Here is a 23467-nt window from a genome sequence, read left to right on the forward strand (position 1 = left end):
ACTTCCCACAGCCACAGAAATCCTTTTCACAGCTTCCTAAAGTGGCGAAAGGGAATGCATTATATCACTCCAAGATATAGCTTCCCTATAGCATTTCAAAATAAGATGCAAAATATATAAAATATTATATTGGAATTATGCTTACTCTAAACCAATGTTTCAGTATTCTGTTTTACTTTGAAAGCATCTAGTGATGCAATGATTATGCATTCATTAACTCAATTTAATGTTAGTCCATGATTTTAAGTTGTTAAAAGATCTTGAAAATTATCTTCAAGCTGGCATGCTACAAAGCGTATTTGCAGTTGAAATAAAGTTTGTCAGAATACCGATTTAATGTAGTTGGAAGCATTTACATTTTTCATAGCCATAAACATTTTTACAGGTAATGTTAACTTATTTGATCAGTAAGCCTGTGTAACTTTAGGAAAAACACACTCAAGTAAAACAAAATGCATTCTTGTATTTTACTTAACACTGACAAAACAAATAAAAGATTTACTTGCCAAAATTTTACAGTAATTATGTAATCTTGGGTCCTTAAAACATTTCTGGATCAGTTTCTGCAAGAAGATGCTTAACTAAAGTCCAGCATATTTAAAATATTAGAAATTCAGTATTCTGATTTTTCTGGGAATTTAAGAATATTCAATTTATATGTGTGCTTATTTTCTCTCTCTCTGTTATCAGAACAGTGCTCCTTTCATTTAATATCTTCTAGATATAGGAAAAGATTTCACAGAAGCAACAAGAGGTAAAGGTCTTTCTGAATTACAGAATATTTTGGAATATTTTCTCTTCATATTTCAATAAATATTCATAGTTTATTCCTTATTGGGCAGAAAATTTGATTATGCTTATGTTTTATTGTTTAACCATGATTCTTCTACATTTCTTATTATGAGACTGTAGTTTGTTTCACCATATCATTAATTCATGAAAATCGTTATAAAGAAAGGCGTAGCAACATATTACTCCTCAAAAAGACAATTACCCAACCTACAAGATTTAAAGGAACAGTCCAGTAGGAATACACCTAAGAGGTTTTTTTTCAGCTTATGTTCTAGGCCTAATTCACCTCTAATCCTTTTCCTCTTTATTTTCTTCTCACAGCTTCCCTTCAGTGTATAATCAGGCAGGGGAAAACACAAATATGAACTAAAGTGAGATTTTAAGTAGGAAATACAGAAAACATTAGAAGGAAATAAAGCATCTTAGTAATGGTGGTAGGAGAAAAAAGGGGAGTCTTGAGAAATTACCTCCTGGGTACTTGACTACTTCAGTGTAATATATCTGTGGTATTTATTCATGCTAATGTATAACTTTACGTTTCATCATAATTTAAATTTATCATAATTTTACATTTTAAAGGGCTCAATGGATGAGTTCAATGAATTATAGATGCAGGCTTCGGGGCCCTAGTGCCTCTATTTTACACACAATGCTTGCTAATGAAGTCTTTGCAGCTTCCAAGAGACCCTGAAGGGTTCTGACTTCCTGAGAACTAGTTTGAAGAGCCTATGCTAATGAGTGATTTTGAAAAGGCACTATTTTTTCCACATGCTCTTAACACACTTGAGGTAAAACCTTAGCTCAAACGAAGATTGGCAAAACAGGGTAGCAAATAAAGAGTCCCAAACTCCGGTATCATTCAAAAGATTTGTGGTACCCAAGCAATAACGCCAGCCACAGCGCTTAGGTGTGAAGTTTCATCATTATTTTTTAACAACCTTTGGAAAACAGTAAATCTGTCAACTCCCACTTTCCTATGGTGACGACCCTAAGAACTCACACATCAAGTTTCTGGCACGTAGTCGGTTTGTACCCTTCGGCCCCACCTCCGCCACACCCCCCGGTTCCCACCGCCCTCGGGCGCCCTGCTCGACTTCCGCCTTCCCCACTGAGCGCGGCCGCTGCAGCACCACGTGGCCTCCGCTACGTCACATCCGGCCCTTGCGATTCGGGGCTGGGAACCCGCGCGATGAAGTGCGTGCTCGTTACTGTAGGGACCACCAGCTTTGACGACCTCATTGCGTGTGTCTCGGCGCACGACACTCTACAAGTGAGTGGGGGAGGCGGGCGTGCGGGCGCGTGGCGGCTTCGTTCGCCGTTCGCCGCCGCTAGCCTTACCACTAGCCTCGGTAACCTTGCCTGACCGCAGCGCTCGGGAAGAACCCCCCCACAGCTCTACCTCAGGTGCCGCCGCCCCTTTGCTGGCCCCGCCCCGCGCTCGGCTGGGCCCTCCTCCAGCTCCCCCCTCTCCTCAGCGTCCTCCACCGCTTCTTCCCGCTTCCCCGTCGCCCTCCGGGCCGCTCCTCCCCGTCCTTTCTCCGGCTCCTCCTTTCCCTGGCTTTTCCCTTTCGACTCTCCGCCTCCGCCTTTCCTTCCTCGGGCTTGCCCCTCCTTCCCGCTGCTCCGCCTCCCCGAGTGGGGCTCCTCCGGCCCGGCTATCCTCCTGCCGCTCCTCAGACCCACTCCGGGTCGCGTGGTCGGCGCCGGGTGCCTCGGCGAGTTCTGCCAGACCCGACCCGGCTCGGCGCGCCGTCCCCGCTCTGCCCCCGCCGCGCTCGGGCGAGCCCGCGCCTCGCGGTCTCCTCAGGCGCCCTCGAGGGGCATCCGGCGGCGGCGGCGGCGGCGGCGGCGGCGGCGGCTGCTGCTGCTGCTCCGGGCCCGTGGTTCGCGCAGCTTCAGCTCTGAGGCGGATCGGGGCCGTTTTTTCGTCTCCCCTCTAGTTTTTGACGCCTATCTCGGGGTCTCGCTTGCTCTTCTGCCTGTGGCGTGGCCGGTCCTTTCAACGGCTTGGTGAGCAGGGTCGCATAGATCTTAACCGACAGGACTTGTGAGGTATCTTGTCGGGGCCCGGTACGGGGGCAAAGTGTCGTTCTGGAAAAGGAAAATCGGCGGCAGGTAGAAGATTTTACGGCCGGCGCTCCAGTCTGAACATTGACTTTAGGGGTGGTGGTTGTTTTTACAGTAGCCTGTTTAAAAAGTCCCGCTTTTTCTTTCTTTTTTTTCTTTTTTCTTTTTTTCTCTTTTCAGATAATCAAGGGCCTGGGCTACAGCCGACTTGTCCTTCAAATAGGTAGAGGAAAGGTGGTACCTGAACCATTCAGTACTGAGTCATTTGCTCTGGATGTTTATAGGTACAAGGATTCATTGGAAGAAGATCTTCAGAAAGCAGATCTTGTTATTAGTCACGCAGGTAAAGTGCCTTAGAATACCACGGTTTGGGTTTTGATAGTAAGAACAGAAACTCGAATTTTTTTGAGGTAAAGTAAAATCACTAGAGTAACACACTGTGGCCCTTTTGAGTATAATACTTAATTTGAATGTACCTATTGAGAACATTATTAGAGAATTTATTATTTCTGGGTGATGAAAGGAAGTTAACAGCATAGACCAACTTTAAGAAACTCCAAACACGGGCAAAATAATTTACCCAACGTCGTGCGTAAGGAGTTGCCAAATTTGAAATTAGTATTTGGGCTTAGATTTGCAGGAATGTTCAGCCAGCTAATTGGTTGGATTGGACATGGAGAAATTGGCTTTGAAAGATTTTTTTTAATGTTTTAAATGTGAGTATGAAATGAATGCAGTTAAAAATATTCTTTGGGGCGCCTGGGTGGCACAGCGGTTAAGCGTCTGCCTTCGGCTCAGGGCGTGATCCCGGCGTTATGGGATCGAGCCCCACATCAGGCTCCTCTGCTATGGGCCTGCTTCTTCCTCTCCCACTCCCCCTGCTTGTGTTCCCTCTCTCGCTGGCTGTCTCTATCTCTGTCGAATAAATAAATAAAATCTTTAAAAAAAAATATTCTTTAACCACATGTTGTGTAAATCATTGCCTGCTCTTCAAAAACCATCCTGATCTAGTTAGGCTGCCAGTACCTTCACAAGAACTGTTCTTGGGGATCTTTGTGATTTTGATTGCTGGTAAGTGAGGGAGGAAGCTTCTTGGTTAAGAGGTCTAGTTTGAAGGGAGAAAAGTTATTAGGAATAAACATTACTAACAGATTAGTGATTAGAAATGTATAGGATAATAGTTAACAGCTCTTGGTACCGTTCTCTTTGCTTGTGTGTATAAGTTGTTGAATCCTCCCAGACCTAAGTATTATTAGTATTCCCATTTTACAGATGAAGAAACAGAGACACAGATTAATTATAACTTGTTTAGTCAAGTTAGTAGATAAAAGTCTGGTGTTAAGACTCTGTCCTACCTACTACTCTAAAGTAGTCAACCCAGAAATATTTATCTACTTATCAGTCTTCTCACTACCATTTACTTTATTTTTTTTAAGATTTTATTTAAAACAGAACACGAGTGGGGGAGGGGGAGAGGGAGAGGGAGAAGCCAAGCAGGGAGCCCAATGCCCAGCTCCATCCCAGGACCCCAAGATCATGACATGAGCTGAAGGCAGATGCTTAACCAACTGAACTACCCAGGCGCCCCCCTCACTCCCATTTAAAATACCTAAATGATTTTAGATTGGTTGAATTGACCCAAATACTGTATAGATGCACATTTATCGAGATTTATTCTTGACATTTTGGGGAGGGTACCTGACAAACAGACTCATAAGTATGGTCAGAGTTTCTCTGTTTAGTACCTGTCACCAGTGAAGACTTGGTTTTTCCACTTGTGTTTGAATAGAAGTGCAATACAGTTTCATGTACAGTGTGTTGAACTTAATTGAATTCAAGGCTCATGCCCAGGGCATACTAGTAGAGGGCAGGTGGCAAAGCACTGAATCGTAGGTCATAATATTTTTGGCAGTGGTATTTTTCAAGTCAAGTTTAAAACAATATAGAGCAACTGATCACTACACTTTTGTCATTTGAATGTATAATTAAAAGACCTGGTTTGTAGTTCTACCAGCTTAGTTTATCATCTTCAGTTCTACCTATAAAGCTTGGTGGAGCACCTTAGTTTGTTTTTTTTTTTTTAACTATTAACAATTTTGATTTAGGTGCAGGAAGCTGTTTGGAGACTCTGGAAAAAAGAAAGCCTCTTGTAGTGGTTGTAAACGAAAAGTTGATGAACAATCATCAGTTGGAATTGGCAAAGCAGCTGTACAAAGACGGGCATCTTTTCTACTGTACCTGCAGGTATACTACAGACTGATAATTTGACCTCTTGCCTTAAATCGTCCCTAGCTTCTTATCCACCTACCTAACCTGTCTTTTCAACCTCTTACCTCCTCCCGCTTATCAAACATACTTTGATTTTTCTCACCTGTAGAGCCCTCTTATTTGTTTGTCTTCCACTGTGAGTGTGATCTCTGTTCTATTTCTTTCTGTGTCTGTGCCTGTTTCATTTCCTGTGAATATCTGTGTGTGTACGCATGTATGTAAGTTCCACCTGGTGCACAAGTCTCTGAGAATATAATTTTTGAGTTCATTAGATTTTCATTATTCAAGGAAGGCATTTGCTTATTTTTTATAATTAAGGTTTTGCCTTCAGTAAATCCATTGGGATCCCTAAGTGAAATTTCCTCACTCATTAATTAAACTACACCTAATATGTCGTAGGCATTGTTTTTAAGTGCTGTGGATGCAGTGATAAACATGAAGTAAAGCCCCTGCTCTCATGATACTTATGTTCTAGTGGTGGGAGATAGTAAACCATTCATAAATAAGCGATGAAGATAATTTCACATGGTGAAATGTGTTACGAAGAAAATAAGGCAGAGTGATAAAATAGTTGGGAGTGAAGATTAATTAGATTGGTCAGGGAAGGCATTACTGAGCATATGACATTTGAGCTGAGACCTAAATGACAAGAGCTAGTCATGTGAAGCTCTAGAGGAAGAAGGAAGAGCAGCAACTGCAAAGGTCCTAAGTTAGGGAAGAGCTTGGAGTTTGCTTTGTTGGAGGAACAGAGGGAAGGTTAAGTGGCAGGAGTATGGCAAGCAAGGGAGAAGATAGTATAAGATGATACTAGGTGGGGATAGCTCACGTAAGAGTTCTGATTTTATTCTGTGTTTAGTGAGAAGCCATTAAAATATTTTAAGCCAGAAGAATTACTATGGTAAGGAGTATTATTTTCTATAAGTATATTAAAATTCAACAAGAACTGATGATCAACATCACTGTAGAAGGATGAAGAAAATTGCTGGTTGGTTTTCTATTAATTCTTCTTGAGACACTAGAAGCTTGCCAGAGGGTCAGGTCAGTAATTCCCAATTATTTGACTTTAAAAGCTATCCTAGTTTGATGTTTTAAAAAAGTAAAGACCTCATAGAAGTATTATAAAATATATATTTTTTATGTTATAATAAATTGAAATTAATTTTAAAGTGAAAAACCTTAGAAGAAACTGGCTAGAACATAAAAGGCTTATCTTTTAACTTCACTGCGTCTGTCTCTTAGGCACTTGGTGAATACTTGTTCGTTCATTAAATATTTATTGAGCACCTACTATGTGCCAGGCATTATTCTAGGTACATGTTATGTATTAGTGAACAAAACAGACAGTTCTTTTTCTCATTGAGAGGAGACAAATTCATTGATTGTTTCAGGAACGATTATTGGTGTCCTAATCCCTATATGATGGAGGAGAGGAAATAACGGGGTGGCTGTGTAACACAGAAGCCATTATTAAAAGTATTGTAAGTTGGGAGAAGCTAGGTAATAAAAATTGTGTAAGCTTCAGATAATGGGCATAGCTGTCCTTGGTAGTTGAGATTGTTAAGGGTCAACATTTTTTAAAGAAGAATAAACTGCTAACATGTTCATGCAAGTCAATTTTTCCAGATAGTTTTAGTGAGTATTTTTATTCTGGATGTTAAATAAGCTTTGATTTTGTGTCAGTACATTTAAAAGGAGAAAGCAATGATTTCAGAAACATCCTGATTCCTTACTCAAGCTGGAAAGGAAGCTGTACAAGTCTCCAATTTATTTTTTACAGTTTTAGAAGTCTTTTTCTTAATATTAATTTCAAGACAGTCACACGCATGAATGCTGTAAAAATCAATAATTGGTTGTATTTTCATTTTAGGTATATTATTTATTCCCCCAAATCTAGGCTGGGTAGTTGTAAGTCTGGTCTAATTTAAGTGGCTGCTTTGCTTAAATTTCTGAAGTAATACTTTTGTGTCATGGTTTGGAATCTTTCTTCCAACATGCATGGTGACTGTACATTATTTAATTATATATGGATTTATGATAGTCGATTACTGGCAAAAGAAAATTATTTCACAGTCTTCATGCATGGTCTAGTAGTCTCCCCAGCTTATTGTTCCTGTCTGGCGGCTGTTACTTTTGTTATCATTTATTCTGTTTTCATTAATTAATTTTGCTTTGGTTTATATCTGCCCAGTCCTGAGAAATGTTCAAAAGCCATGTGACCGTATCTTTCATGAAATAACATTTCTGTAATATTTTAGTTGACCCGATATTCAGTATCGGTTGAATTGGTATTGACAGGTACTACATAGTGCTCTTCATATAGCTTTAATCTTTGTATGTACGGTTGACCCTCGAACAACATAAATTTGAACGACGTGGGTTCACTTATACACGGATTTTTTTCAGTACAGTACTGTAAATGTGTTTTCTCTTATGATTTTCATAATAACATTTTTTTCCTCTAGCTTACTGTATTGTTAAGAATACAGTGCATAACATAATGTACAAAATGTGTGTTCATTGACTCTTCATGTGACCAGTAAGGCTTCTGTGCAACAGTAGGCTCTTTGTAGTTAAGCTGTGGGGGAGTCAGAAGTTGTACATGGATTTTCTTTTTTTTTTAGGATTTATTTATTTATTAGAGCACGAGCGGGCGGAGTGATAGAGGGAGAGGGAGAAGCAGACTTCCTGCTGGCAGGGAGCCCTACGTGGGGCTCCATCCCAGGACCCTGAGATCATGACCTGAGCTGAAGTCAGATGCTTAACCGACTGAGCCACCCAGGTGCCCCTGGAAGTTTTACATGGCTTTTCAATTGTGTGGGTGGTCAGTTCCTTTAACTCCACCTTGTTCAAGGGTCAACTATTTACCTAAAATAAAATTATGATTAAAATCACATGTACAGTTTGAGAAGCATCACGATATTCTTGGAAGTTAGATTCAGTCATCAAGTGGGCAGCAGATGAATTACAGAATTTTCTCCCTTGTTACCTAATATTTTTCTTCTTTTGTTTTAGCACGCTTCCTGGGCTGTTACAGTCAATGGACTTATCAACACTGAAATGTTTTCCTCCTGGCCAGCCAGAAAAATTTTCTGCATTTTTGGATAAAGTTGTTGGATTACAAAAATAAACACTAAACTCTGAACACTTTAAAAACGCCCCCAAATCCAACCTGTGGAATGTGGTTAAATCAGATTAAATATATAGTATATATTTGCAGAATAATACAAATTAATAAACTTATGCATCTATAGAATGTATAGAGAATTTTATGGTGTGAATGTTAGCATTTGGGTCCAAATCCTTACCGCAATTTAGTAAATTCAGTAGATTTTTAGTTTATATTTTAGTTAAAATATGTAGTGAGCATTCATAGGTTTTATCCTAGAATCCCAAATTTAGAAATCATGAAAAAAATGAGTTAAATCTGAAAACTTGACAAGAATCTCAAACGTATTAGTTTGGTGTTCCTTAGATTTAAAAAAAAAATGAAGCAGTAACAAATTCGTAAAGGCATCTGAGAGTCAGCATCATTAGCTGTACAATTTAAGGAAACTTTTTTTTTAAAAAATAAGCAAAAATGATGAGTTGTGTTCTGTGAAATAAAACGTTCAATAATTACCTTAAAAAGGTTAAGATTAATTAAAGGTTAGCAAGATTAAATATCAAGTCAGTTGATTATGGTACTTAGAGAAATTACTTTTAGTGGAGTAGATTTGTTCTCTTTCCTCTAAAATACAAATTGAAAATGACAAAATAATCTTGTTCAATATCAAAGTTTTATTGGTTTAAAAGAGTAAATCAAAAAGGACTTAGGCCAGTTGGACGTGTTGTTATTTTTAAGGGCGCCTTCTCACAGTGGTGTTGAAACATTTATTGTCACATAGAGGAATTTATAATTTATGTACTTATAAAATTAGTTTTACAGGCAAATATATGATCAGATGTATATAATGGCCTAAATGCATGACTTCTAGGTTCATGTAACTCAAGATTGATACATATGAAATTCTGATTAGAGTAAGTAGTCGTGAGACCTATAAAATAGATTATCTCTGTTCATAGTTTCCTGGTAGAAATTTTAGATAGTTTATAAAAATATAGTATACACTATAAAGACATACTTTACATAATATTCCAAAACGGCTGTTACTTTAAGCATTTTACTTGGGATGCCTTATATAATGTTTCTATAGATTTATTTTCCTGATTGTGTTTTAGGCTAATATAAAATAAATTCTTAACTAATGGTAGAAGGTGGTGGCTGAGAAATAACTCTGGGTAGCAGGAGGAAGCCAACTTGGATTAAAAATTTTGCTGAGAATAAAAAGTGAGTAATCTACATCTACATAGTTGAGAATTCACAGCACCATAATCATAAATGTACATTAGTCTTAATGCTAATGTTATATAGGAAAGGCCCTTTTCAAATATGTGGAGAGAATTAGACTTTTCTGGGCTCTTCTATATGTGCTCTAATTTGAGAAAAATTGTGGTTTAAAATGTATTTTGATCACTTGGTTTTTAGTTATGTCCTTCATAACCATAGAGAATCAGAAACAAAGGGTCTACTTAAACATCAGACAACTGTAAAGTAATACGGGACCCTGAATCCTGTTTAATTTCCCACAAGAGTATATAACCCTGATTCCATTATTTCATTTAGCAGAGGCTTAAGCCAATGGTGTTATTTGTGTGTAGTGATATCTCTTGACTATATACCTTTGTGAATTTTTTTTTTTTATCAGTTGTTCGACTTAGAAATCCAGGGATCTCCCAGAATCTATTTGATTTGGCAGGAATTCTTGATATCATCTAGTCCAATCCCATCATTTCTCAGATGAGGAAGGCCAAGGTTTCTAACTTGTCTAAAATAACAGACTTTGACAGAGAGCTGCTACTAGAAGCAACTACTTGACTCCTGGTCTTGTACTCTTTCTTCCACACCATAATATATATTGTTAGCTTTTTGATTCTTCGTAATTGTTTGTCTAGTATTTAGTTACTTTATTCCCTTCCAAGCAGAGTTTTGTTCATTTATTAGAAGTTGTTTAGTAGGAATTTCACACTTAATTGGGTTTTTCTTTGGTGTATGATAAACTTACCTTGTACTAGGAAACCTGCGATTCCTGAGTTTGGAATCTAACAAAATTCCATGGGTAGGATTGATACCAGATTGAATAAAGGAAGACTTTAAGACAAAGAATTGTAGATTTTTGGACTTGGAAGAGAATTTTAAACATACCTACTACAAACCACCCTTTTTATAGATGAGGAAGAAAGCTAAGATAAATTGCCAGATTTATCTGTTACTGGTCCTTATGAAAAATTAATGGTAATCAAGATAATATGTGGAATATTTGCTCTGAGTGAAATTTGTTTGGTTTCATTGCATGGCAGGGCTTCAGGTTCTTGAAGTCAGCGGGTAAGCGGAATATAGTTTATTTAGCAGTTTTCTGTTAGAGGTATTTAAATTTCTAGGGATAAGGAAGCAAAAGAGTATTTTGAGAAATCATATCATGGATAGGTTCAGAGGTGGACAAGTAATAATAGAAGAAAGTTGATGTTGGAGTAAATGAAAAGTGATGTGAGGTTATAGGATCATCTTGGGAAGTAGGGAGTTTTGACGACTGCTTATGATTTGGGAGGAAAGAAAGCTGGAAGGATTTGGTGGTAGGTAAGATAGTGTAACTGATGAACTTGATGTGGGATTCTGGAACATTAAAAGGTATAGTTGACTCTTGAACAATGTGGAGGGTTAGTGGTGCAAGACCCCTGCAGGGTTGAAAATCCACATACAAATTTTGACTCCCGAAAGATTTGACTAATAGCCTGCTGTTGACTTGAAGCCTTACTGATAACATACTGTCAATTAACATTTTGTATATTATGTGTATTATATACTATAATCTTAATAAAGTAAGCAAGAGAAAAGGAAAGGTAAAATCAAGAAAAATTTATTTACAATACTGTACTGTTTTTTTTTTAAAAAAAAAAGTCTGTATAGGTAGACCTGCACAGTTCAAATCCATGTTGTTCAAGGGTCAGCTAGTCATTATCTGAAAGTACTGTTAAGTGTCTGTGATTTTCGACACCTTAGAGTACTACTCTGTATGCTTTTAAAGGTAATTCATGTAAATAAGGGCAAAATAAAAATGTGTACCACCACTTTGATAGTTTGAGGAAGAGTTTTCCAAGACTTAAAGCCCGTAATGACTAGAAGTAATGTAGACCTTTTTCTTGGCCCTTTATTATGGCATAAGCACTTAATCTCTCTGATTAGTTCAAATTGTGAAATTTGCAGACGTGACCAAAAATTTGCAAACAGTATAAGAAATGAGATGTATGGGCAGACAGTTTGAAACTGATTCGGGGGAAAGGTTTGGAATGGGTGATTCAGATAGTTGTGTACTAATCTGTTTTTCTGCTGTACAACTAATACTATATTTTTGTGGGGAATGAAAAATAGTAATAGTTAACACCTGTTGTGTGCTTAGCGTATGTATCTGGTACTATTTAAAGCAGCAAGGGGTTCCTGGGTGGCTCAGTCGGTTAAGCATCTGCCTTCGTGATCTCAGGGTCCTAGGATTGAGCCCCATGTCTGGCTCCCTGCTCAGCTGGGAGTCTGCTTCTCTCTCTCCCTCTTCCCTCCCTGCTTGTGCTCACTCTCTCTCTTTCTCAAATAAATAAAAAAATCTTAAAACAGTTTACAGGTACCAAGTTACTTAATCTTTACAATAACTCTATGAAATAGCTACTGTTCTCCCGTTTTGCCGATGAGGAAACTGAGCTCAGCATAATGCAAAAAGGAAGTTTATGCTGCTTAAGTGTCTTGATGGACTGGGAATTGTAATTGCTAGAATGCTGATTTCCATTGTATTTCCATCATTTATGATGAGAGGACAATACTTGAAGTCAGGACTGTTCCAAGAAATTTTGATTGTATGATTACCACAGGTATATTACTTATTTCAGTTTTTACATTGTTATTTTTAAGCATACTGAATGCTAATCAAAATCCCTGTGGAGAAACTCCCAGGTGGTTTGCCTGATTGCAAGTTACTGGCTCTTTTGTTTTCTCTAAATGTTTGTTGTAGGTTCTATTTTTGGTCCGTTCTCTTTATATATATTTTTCATCACTCCCAAAGCTGATATTGATGCTTCTATCTATATCCCCCGACTCTGATTTGAGCTCCTGAATGGTATTTCCAGTTACCTATTGGTCATGCATGTCTGTTAATTCTCTAAGCATGGTAAATTTAATGTGCCCCAAACTAAAATGGTGTTTCTCCTTCCATCCTTCTGAGATCCTTGCCTGTATTGATGGTGTTACAATTTAGTTTTCCAGGCTTATATCTCTAATTGGTCACCAGGTTCTCTTAGCTTTACTTTCTAAATATCTCTAGCCCATTTATTTGCTCATTTAGTCTTTTAGCGTAAATGTGTAATAAGCATCTACTTTTTGTATCAGCACTCAAGACATGATCCTGCTCTGGAGGATCTAGTTGAGGAGGAACTGTCTTATTCTTGAATCCTCTGCGTGTAGCACAGTAGGCTTTCCATAAATGATAAAATGCATAAATGTACTTTTTCTCATCGTCTTGATTGGAATTAGGTCTTGACTTTAGGAAACACTGTGATCTTGCACATAGTCATTTCATTGAGTCTATCTAGTATGTCTCTTGTTCAGAAGAAAGGTTTGACCATCACATTGTATGGTATTGGGGATTTTTGGTAAAACATGTTAAAAATCAAGAGGTTTGTTAAAAGCAATAGCTATAGTGTTTTCCAGTAAAAGATTACATGGAGCAAGGTTTAAGATAACCACTAAACAACATTTAATTTAATTCCTTGTTAAATGGTTAATTCCTTTTTATTTTTTTATTTTTTTTTATTTTTAAAGATTTTATTTATTTATTTGACAGAGATAGAGATAGCCAGCGAGAGAGGGAACACAAGCAGGGGGAGTGGGAGAGGAAGAAGCAGGCTCATAGTGGAGGAGCCTGATGTGGGGCTCGATCCCATAACGCCGGGATCACGCCCTGAGCCGAAGGCAGACGCTTAACCGCTGTGCCACCCAGGCGCCCCAAATGGTTAATTCCTTACGCGAGTATTCTAACACAATCTTTGTATTGAATAGTTCTTTAAATTATAATTTTTGTAGGTGGCTAGATAGAAGGTGAGCAAACCTAGCTTGCTTCAAACAGGAATTTCCTGAAGAATATATGCTTCTTGACTCTGAGGATATTGATTCTCAGAATATTTTTAGGGTCTTTTATACCATTAAATAACATCTATTTTGGTATTTCACTTCTAGCTTTTTATTCATGAATATTTACCACATCCTGACCAAAATTATTTTGATTGACACTCTGTCATTTTATTTTGGTGGCTATAGTCCTGCTCTTTAAGGCAATAGTATAAGCCTCTTTGGGTCATGGAACCCTTCAAAATACTTATAACTATTGCTTCTCTCTCTTACTGACACGTACACACATTTCACAGTGAATTTCAGGGAGTTTTTCCCAGGTACCTTTAGGCTCCAGGTTAAGAATCTCCAGATCGAGGCCACCTTAGGTATTTTCATTCATTGTTCATTAGTACCCTGGTGATAACTACTAGACTCCTTTATACTGTTAACTGTCCATAACTCATAGTGTCTTGTGTTTCTAATTGGTAAAAGGAGCTAAACGGAATTTTTTTCATTTGTAGTAATTCTAGGATATACTAGATTAGGCTATTTGGAAAAGCAATACAGTTTTGTACCTTATTTACTATCACGTGTGCTTCTGTGCTATCAACGTATTTGCTGAACTGATAGTCACTTTTGGAATGATTTTTGTGAGGCCATATATTGCATCTTTTTTACTGTTCATTTCTTCTTTTGTACAGAACATATTGGTTGTTTCTCCACTGCCAGTGTGCAGTGGGTGGATAATACACTTCCCAAATTTAGGAGTGAAAAACATTCTTAAATCCTCGGCCTAAGTAATTTTCTGGATCTCAGTTTTCCCATTTGTGAATTAGTAAAGCTAACTTCCTTCGTAGGTGATTTCTAAGACACAAAACCAATTGTGTGGCATGTTTGTAAATAAAAGTCATTGAAATAATACATTTTCTCGGTTAGACTTTTTGTTTTAAGAAGTAAGAGTAGACTTAGAGATATTTCCCTAATTCACAGTATTTACTCCTGAATGATATGGAAAGCAAAGTCTTCATTGAATTTCATATTTAAATTTGTAGTTAACCTGTAGCTGTGGTTATAGTTAGAGAATTAAAGATTACTTAGAGTGCATCAAAACAAGTGTGTTCTGGTCTGTATTCGTCTTTCCTTCAATCCCCTGTATGTTGGTAGACTGTTCAGACACTGTAAGTATCTTGAATAAAAAACCAACCCATAGTATTCCTGTGCCATTAGGATACATTTTTAAACAACACATTACTTTTTTTCCCTAATCTATTATAGCGCTTCAGATGGAAGTGGGGAAGAGAAGGAAATGAAAGCGAGTGGCTCTTGGTAATGTTTCTTTTATTTTGCATATCTGAAGGATCACTGTTCTGGGGAATCAGTTCTTTACTGTCTCTTTCCTAAAGCTTGAAGGAGGGAGGTTGAAAAGCGTCGAATGGCCAAATTTTGTTTTGGAACCATTGTGTTCCCTTCCCTCATGAATCCTGCTTTGTTCATTTTGTTTAAATGTCTACTATGAAAAGAAGCAACAAGTTCTGTTTCCAGGGTGCTGTTCAAAATGTTTACCATTATATTTTTCAGTAATGAAAAACCTTAAGAAGAGGTCCTGTAGGGTTGGGTTGTTTACCCCAATTGGCTCCATGTTATTTTGGTACTAAAAATAAGTGAAATAAATGATTTAGTGCTAAGTTTTTTTTTTTAATACTGATTGCCTTTCAGCAGTTTCCCACAAGTCTTTACATACATGTGATTGTCATTTTTATTTTTTCCAGTTTTAGATAAAATTGAAATAACATTGTAAAAGTTTAAGGTATATGACATAATGACCAGATACATGCATATATTGCAAAATGATTACCCCCAATAAGTGTAGTTAATATCCGTCACCACACGTGGTTATAAATTTTGTGGCCTTTAAAAATCTAGGTCTGTTTATTTCATTTGTAAGGTATGAAACTCATTTTTATGTGGGCCAGTCAACCCCACAATTGGCCAGGGTAATAGATTAATCCCCCTACAAGCTGTTTTTATGGTTAATGTTGATCACAAATTTGACCATCTAAAGGGAAGGCAAATCTGTTATCCACCATTGAATCACAGTTCCTTAGATCTGAAAGAGAGAGCTTAAACATGCAGTGTATCTCTTTCCTTTTATAGATGAAGAAACGGACTCAGAGAAAGTAGCATAACCAAGTTCATAATACTCTTCATGGTACCAGGTTGCCTCTCAAACTAAAATAGTAACTCAGAAGCGTCATGTCCTATATACATTTACAACTAAACCTTCTATGTCACAGATAATGTATGCTTTAAAAAAATTTTTTCAGGCATGTTACCTCATTTGATTAGTTGAAACATGAAGGAGTGTTACCTCAGAACTGAAACTGTTAGTATTCATATGTTGTATTACAGAGAATATCCCTATTTGATCAGTGAAGAAATAAGACAATTCTAGCAATTTAAAACAGGTCACATTTGCAGGTTAAATGATAATATAAAAAGTAGTAATTATAAAATTAGCACATCAGTTTCATATAAGTCAATGTTAAAGATATTTTTATTTTCTTCAATCTGTTTTATTTTAATCTGTGCCCAGAGTACAGTGCCTAAAAGTTTTTAAGGCAATTATTTTTCTTTCCATTATTTTCAGAAGTGAAAAACATTATCAAGTTGGGGAAAGCTCCTCTGGGGAGTTATATTTGAACTTTGGCTTGATTTCCAGTAGAATTTAGGTGAAATTGTTCTGGCTCTTACTTTTTTTTTAAAAAAAACCAAAGAATTTTTTAGTGAATTGTTTTGTCAGGTAGCAGCTAACAGCAGTCAATATTTAAGCACTTTTGTGCTAAGCACTTAGCAAATGTTATATAATTATTCCAGCAACAGTAGGTATAGATGGCAAAAAATTTTGTACAGCAACATTTTTCAAACTCTGAAATAATTTAAAAGCAGTGGCTATTGTGCATTAAAAACTTGTTAACTTGAATGCTCGAGTTCCCTGCCTAGCTTTGATCTGGCTTTTCCCAAATCTTCAGAAAGATTTGGAAACTCTTTGTAAAAGATTTCCCTATGGAAAAGGCCAGAACAAAGTTCAGCAGGTAATTTTAGCATTCCTTAGAGCCTTTAATATTGCTAATGGACATTGTGAACCTCAAAGATTGGGTTATAGTGTGCAGTATTTGCTGAAATTTTCACCTTGAAACTCTAGAGACATTTATTAACAACTTGTGAACCAACATTGTTTGAGAATGCTAGTTCCCGAAGTGTGGTCCTGGACTGGCAGCATCAACATCACCAGAGAACTTGTTAGAAATGCACATTCTCAGGACCCACTCCAGACCTGCTGAATCAGAATCTCTGGGCATGGGGTAATTTGTTTTATGGAGCCCTTTGACTGTTTTAGGGGTTTACATGATTGGAGCGTAGAAAAATAGTAAGCCAATTGGGATTTCAAGTGCAATAGCTACTTTGAAGGACAGTATTAAATAATATGAAATGGCTTTTATACACGAGATGAAGCCTACTATTGTACCGCAGGTCTTTTAAAAAAAGTCCTACTGTACTGACTTGGGGAGTGTAACCTGTACTTAACCACCTCTGAGCCTTTGTTCATCTTTTCTTTTTTGATATGTGATTCCTCTTTATAATAATTGTGTAAGAATCAGACAATATATAGTCTTTGTACTATTGATAGGATGTGAAAACTTGGACAAATTTCATAATCATTTGAAACTTGTTTCTTCATTTGTAAAATAGGTCCCTTGTAGCTATAAAATTCTATGTCATTTATTTTCCCAGGTTATTATGCTATTGTTTCTTAATTTACTGAATATTTTTTTATAAAGATTTTTTATTTATTTGACAGAGATAGAGACAGCCAGCGAGAGAGGGAACACAAGCAGGGGGAGAGGGAGAGGAAGAAGCAGGCTCATAGCAGAGGAGCCTGACGTGGGGCTCGATCCCGTAACGCCGGGATCACGCCCTGAGCCGGAGGCAGACGCTTAACCGCTGTGCCACCCAGGCGCCCCAAATTTACTGAATATTTTTAAAAATTTTTATTTAAGATAGTACACATAAATAGTATAAAATATTAACTAGTTCTACAAGTTGTGTAACAGAGTAATATGTCCCACTTCTCCCCATCTCTGATCTGCTTTCTGTATTTGGCCGTATTACATTTTGTGTTTTATAAGTGAATATGTTCAAACTTGTTTTCATTTTTTAAATTTAAATATCATCTATAAACTTGCTAGTATGGAGGAGGCTTTATATTCCTCTTCCACAGTAGGAAGTCTATAGATGATATTTAAATTGAAAGAATAATTTATTTTAGTCAGTTCTTGTGGGATGTTTTCGGTGTTGACATGATTACTTAAGTACAATATTCATGTCTGAGTCATGTAGTCAGTGTTCATTGATTACATTCCTTTTTCTATTTACCTCATTTTTAATGTTTTCACTTGCTCGATTTTCTATAAAAATATTCCCAAACTCTCCAACAGAGGTATACATCTTTCCTAGTATGTTTAAATAAATTAGGTTATCTGTAACTTTAATTATTATTTATTTTTGAAATGTCTTCTGGAGTTCTGTGCCCTTTTAGGTGAACTGGTCATTCATTCTGTAGTCCTGAATGTATGTCCTCCTGGGATTTCCCCTTCACCCTTATCCTAGAAATTTCCTTTTGCTTCTCTCTTGCATTGAATGTTCTGTTTCTGGGTCTCTCTGCCCCTCCCCCTTTTGTGGTTTAACTTTTGTTTTCAAATATCCTTCATAGCTTTCTGAGAAAGGATGGTAAATTTTTTTTTAATCTTTCATATTTGGAAACCCTTCTACTCCCATCTGATTGATTGCTTGGTATGGAGTTCAAGGTTGGAAATCGTTTTCCCTTACATAATGAACTTTATTCTAGCTTCTAAGTTATTCTGTTGAGAAGTTTATTGTTATTCAAATGTGTGGTCTTTTGTATATGACCCAGTTTTTATCTCTGAAAGCTTTAGAATCTTTATCCCTGACTTCAGAAATGCTATGTGCATTGCTGATCATCTTTTTTGCTTTTATTATTCTGGCTACTTCATGGACCCTTTCGGTGGAAATATAGGTACTCCTATTCTGCAGTGCTAGAATTTTCTTTTCATCATTATCATCATCATTTCTTCCCCTCCACTTTATCTTTTTGGGGGTCTGCTCTTGGTTAGATGTTGGCCATCCAGTAGTGATCTTCTGATTTTCTTGTTTTTTTTTCTCTTCAATCTTATCCATTCTGTGAGTTCCTTAGCTCTAAATTCTATTCTTTCTGCTGCTTTTTCTTTTATTTTTCAATTTAAATGCAGCAAAATCAGCATTTTTCCTGTATAGTTCTGTAAATTTTGACAAACGTATAATTGTGTAACTGCTACCACAGTCAAAATACAAAATGCTTACATCACCCCCATACATCCCCTTTCTTTTATCCCTTTGTAGTCCAACTTTTCCTACAAGCCTAACTACTGGCAGCAACTGATCTGTTTTCCCTTTCTGTAGTTTTATCTTGTCCAGTTTGTCATAAATGCAGTCATACAGTGTGTAGCCTTTTGAATCTGTCTTTTTACTGAATACAATTAGAGATTCATGCATGTTCTTTTGTGTATTCATACCTCATTATTACCAAGGAGTATTCTGTTGTATGGATGTGCCAGTTCATTTACCAATTGAAGGATGTTTGGATTGTTTCCAGTTTGGGGGGATCATGATTATGAATAAAGCTGCTACAAAGATTCATGTACAGGTTTTTGTGTGAGCTGAAGTTTTCACTTCTCTTGGGTAGATAACTAGAAGTGGGATTGCTGGGTTATGTGGCAACTCTGTTTAACTTTACAGAAACTACTAAACAATTTTTTTAGAGTGGCTGTACTATTTTATTCATACCAGCAACATGAGAGTTCAGTTGCCCTGTGTCCTTGTCAACACTTGCTATTGTCAGTTTTTTTTAAAAAATTTAGTCATTTTAAGATGTATGTAATGGAATATCATTAAAGATACACAGCATTGTTAGCCGTCAGGAAAATGCAAAACAAAACACCAGTGTGGTACCACTTGATACCCACTAGGATGGATATAGTCAAGAGATGGACAGTAATTATGGATAGGATGTGGGAAAATGGGAACCCTCATATATTACTGATGAGAATGTGAAATGGTGCAGCTGCTGTGGAAAACAGTCTTGACAGTTGCTCAACGGTTAAACAGATCCAGCAACTCCATTCCTAGGTATTGTCCAAAAGAATAGAAACATGTTGAAACAAAAAGTTGCACATGAATGTTTATTATAACAGCATTAGTCATAAAAAGCCAAAAAGTGGGAACAACCCAAATGCCTACTAATTGATGAGTGGATAAATAAAATATAGTTTACCTATAGGATTGAAATATTGATACATGCAACAACATGGGTGAACCTTTTTTTTTTAAATTTTTTTTTGTTTTCAGTGCAAAAAGTTGTTTTTATTGAAGCACAGGGAGAGGACCCATGGGCAGAAAGAGCTGCCCATGGGTGAACCTTTAAAGCCTCTTATTAAGTGAAAGAAGCCAGTTACACAGGACCATATATTGTATGATTCCATTTATTGAAATGTCTAGAATAGGCAAATATAGAGACAGAAAGTAGATTGGTGGTTACCTGGAGTTGATTGGCATGGGGGATTAGAGGTCGGTGGTTTTATGGGGTGTGGTTTCATCTAAATGTAATGAGAATGTTCTAAAATTGTGCCAATGGGTGACAACTCTGTAAATGGACTAAAAAGTATTGAAATGTACTCTTTGAATTGTATGGTATGTGAACTAAAAAGCTGTTAAAAATCACCACTTTACAGTAATTTTTAGTGAATGTACAGAAATATGCAAACATCACAGTTTTAGAACATTTTTTATCTCACCAAAAAAGATCCTTTGTGCTTGTTTGCAGTTAATACATATTCATACCCCAACCCTAGGCAGCCACTAATTGGCTTTCTATCTGTATAGATTTGCCTTTTTGGTATATTTCATATAAATGGAATCAAGCCCCTTTTGCATCTAGCTTCTTTTACTTAGGTTTCAGTTTCTCCACATCCTTGGTGACCCTTCTTATTGTCTGTATTTATTATAGTCATTCTAGTAGGTGTGTATTGATATTTCATAATGGTTTTAATTTGCATTTTCCTAATGACTGGTGATGTTGAACATCTTTTTAGTTTATTAGACGTTCCTATATCTTTGGTAAAATGTGTAGTCAGATCATTTGGGCATTTTTTTTAGTTGTGTTATTTTACTGTTGACTTTTTTTTTTTTAAGATTTTATTTATTTATTTGACAGAGACAGCCAGCGAGAGAGGGAACACAAGCAGGGGGAGTGAGAGAGGAAGAAGCAGGCTCCCAGCGGAGGAGCCTGATGTGGGGCTCGATCCCATAACGCCGGGATCACGCCCTGAGCCGAAGGCAGACGCTTAACCGCTGTGCCACCCAGGCGCCCCTACTGTTGACTTTTAAGAATTCTTTTTATATTTTTGATACAAAGCTTTTTAGTCAGATATGGGATATATTAATATTTTCCTCCAATCTGTGGCTTGCATTTTCATTTTCTAACAGTGTCATTTGCAGAGCAATTACTCTTTTTATTATATCCTATTTAAGAACTCTTTGCCTAACTCAAGTCTTGAAGATTTTCTCCTATACTTTCTTCCAAAAGTTTTGAAATTTTGGTCTTTTCTCTGTTGAACTGCTCTTGAAACTTTGTCAGTAATCCATTAGCCATATTTGTGTTGGTCTTCCTGTGTGCTTTCTCTTTATCTCGTTTTTTCTGTCTCTTTTTCTTTTATTTCTTTCCTGTCTTTTTGTCTCTAATTTTTGTTTCCTGCTCTTTCTTGTATTACTTTTCTAGTTCTTTTTTCCTCTCCCAGTTTTCCCTTTTATTCCCTTCATCAAAACGAAGTATGTGGATTAGTATTAATTGAAGTTTTTATGGACCTCATTTTTAGTTTCAATAGCAATAAATATGAAGAACTGGCGTTTTTTTTCCTTGAAGTAAAAACTGCCAAAAATCAGTTAACTTTTTCATTATAACCTTTAATTTTTCTTAGTGAATTTGTGGCCTTAGAAAAAGATGATGATCCCTCTTCGCAAACCATGTTTCAGGACTTTTTCAAAAGGCATAATTTCCCTAGTGTTCTGGTTTCTTTAAAAAGGAAGTTAATTAAGGTAATTTCAAATTGATATGCTAAAGAAAGTCAAGATTTTATTTTATCTTTTTACCATGCTTTTATTTCATTCCTAAATTATTAGATTATTGATACTTTTCCTGTAGGCAGGGCGATCATAACTACTGGATCCATAGGTACAAGAAAAACAATTTACAAAGCAGCTTAATTTTGCAACTTCTCCAAAGCCAACTTTTGATCTAACACTTAAGTAAGAAAGGAACTTGATTTTGGCATTTAAATAAAAAGGAGACACTTGACAATGGAATCAAGTAATGCAAGTGATCAGTCCTGTTTTTGAACCTTACAAGTACAGCCATACTTACTTTGGTTTTCTTAGAATCCAGAGTAGTTTTTCCAGAGAATTGTCCTAATAATACATGGAAGTATTCTCATATTCAGTACCTCTAATGCTGTGCCACAGCATTTTAAATGTAGTCTGTTAGGAAGTTTGTGGGTAAGACATTTCCTTTTATGCTGCTTCAGTTTAAACTTTCATTGTTTCCAGTTTTTAAGAAACACTTTTTTCATTTTCTCTTTTTGTTAATGCTATACAATAATTTGGGGATATTAGTCAAGAATTTGTATCTGTTTCCTAGTATAGTTAATGGATTTAGTTTCTGTGATCCTAGCAGAGGGTTATTAATATCTAGGAGAACTAAATGAAATTACTTAAACCCCATACCTGAAATACCCAGAAAACTGCTTTCGCCCTTTATTTTGCTTGAACTGTGATCTTTGCCCCTATAGATCAAGGGTGCCCCGGCCCCTGACTTTCTTAGTTTTTGAAGATATTAATACAGAAGTTTACTAGTTAATTAGGTTTATAATTTTTTCCTCTCATCTCCATGAAATTATGAGGGGAGCAGGGAACTTGGGCGCAGAGACTGTAGTTGAAAATTTAGGCAAAAATCTTCAGGCGATATAATGTGGCCAGGCTGCATCATACACACCTGAGTCTTGTTGCAGTCCCATTACAGCCTTGTGCGGCAGTTGTCCTGAGTTAAGCTGCAAACTCGACTTCCTTTTGGTCCCAGTGCTCAGCTGCTTGTGCATATTTCTCTCAACCTTGGGCTGATTGCGTTAATCCCATCCTTCCCCAACAAGGTAGTTCCCTAAGTGCCTTCTCCCATGTCTTCTCAAGTCCAGTTCTCTATTCCTAGGAGCATCGGCTCTTCCTCTTCTTTTCACAGGGTCCGGACTTGTCCCGAGCAAGCCAGCCCTTTGCTTCTGCTCCTGAGAAGTGCCAAGATTCTGCAGTGCTGACTCCAACTGCCTTCTCATCCCTAAGACTTTGGGCTGCTTTCCGGATACCTGCATAAGCAAGCCCTTGTCACTGCTACCCATTCCTACCTGCACCCTGCTTTTTCCTTCTTGCCATATTTGTGTTCCTTTCTCCCCCTCCCCACCTCCACCCCTGGCAAAATGCATAAAGGATGGAAAAAGTACTGCGGCCAGAAGTCTCTGAATGAGGCATCAATGGATGAATATTTAGGCAGCTTAGGGCTGTTTCGAAAGCTGACTGCCAAGGATGCCTCTTGCCTCTTTCGGGCTATTTCGGAGCAGGTAAAAGGAAAACAAATATATCTTCCCTATACTGAGTTTTCAGGGTTTGACACATGGCATAGTACTGGAGCTAGAAGACCCGTAGCCCACCAAAAAAAAAAAAAAAAAATCCCTTTTCTCTTTCCTAGTAAAGACATCCAGGCCTGTCTGCCACTTACTAGCTTGGTGAATGCCTTTGCTGATGAGTCCAAATATATTGCTGTGCCTTTGCTATCTTTTCTGTTTTCTAAATGCCAGTGTGGAATGTAAGAGTGGAATTACAGAAAACTTTGAAATGAATCTTGATCCTTTATAAGCAGACCCTGCTTCTCTAAATTTTGTGCCTAAGGAAAAATTTATAGGTTGTTCCCCTAAGGAGTAGAAAAGGGGTGGGGGTGGG

At 37.2% G+C, this 23467-nt stretch overlaps 1 protein-coding gene across 10 annotated transcripts; it reads left to right on the top strand.

Moving 5' to 3' along the window:
* Positions 1-1929: 1929 nt before the first annotated feature.
* ALG13 (ALG13 UDP-N-acetylglucosaminyltransferase subunit) lies at positions 1930-23214 on the top strand. Of its 10 annotated transcripts, none has more exons than XM_034649264.1 (4): positions 1930-2062; positions 3040-3202; positions 4965-5103; positions 22716-23214. In XM_034649264.1, the coding sequence occupies exons 1-4, from the start codon at positions 1982-1984 to the stop codon at positions 22786-22788; spliced, it is 456 nt and encodes a 151-aa protein (XP_034505155.1). In that variant the 5' UTR covers positions 1930-1981; the 3' UTR covers positions 22789-23214. The 10 variants fall into 10 exon arrangements, with proteins under 10 accessions (XP_034505155.1, XP_034505154.1, XP_034505159.1 ...); XM_034649263.1 differs by lacking the exon at positions 22716-23214 and adding an exon at positions 8140-8391; XM_034649268.1 differs by lacking the exon at positions 22716-23214 and adding an exon at positions 8140-8391 and having other exon boundaries at positions 1947-2062; positions 3144-3202.
* Positions 23215-23467: the final 253 nt, after the last annotated feature.

This window comes from Ailuropoda melanoleuca, chromosome X (genome assembly GCF_002007445.2).
Source record: "Ailuropoda melanoleuca isolate Jingjing chromosome X, ASM200744v2, whole genome shotgun sequence".
Lineage (NCBI taxonomy): Eukaryota > Metazoa > Chordata > Mammalia > Carnivora > Ursidae > Ailuropoda > Ailuropoda melanoleuca.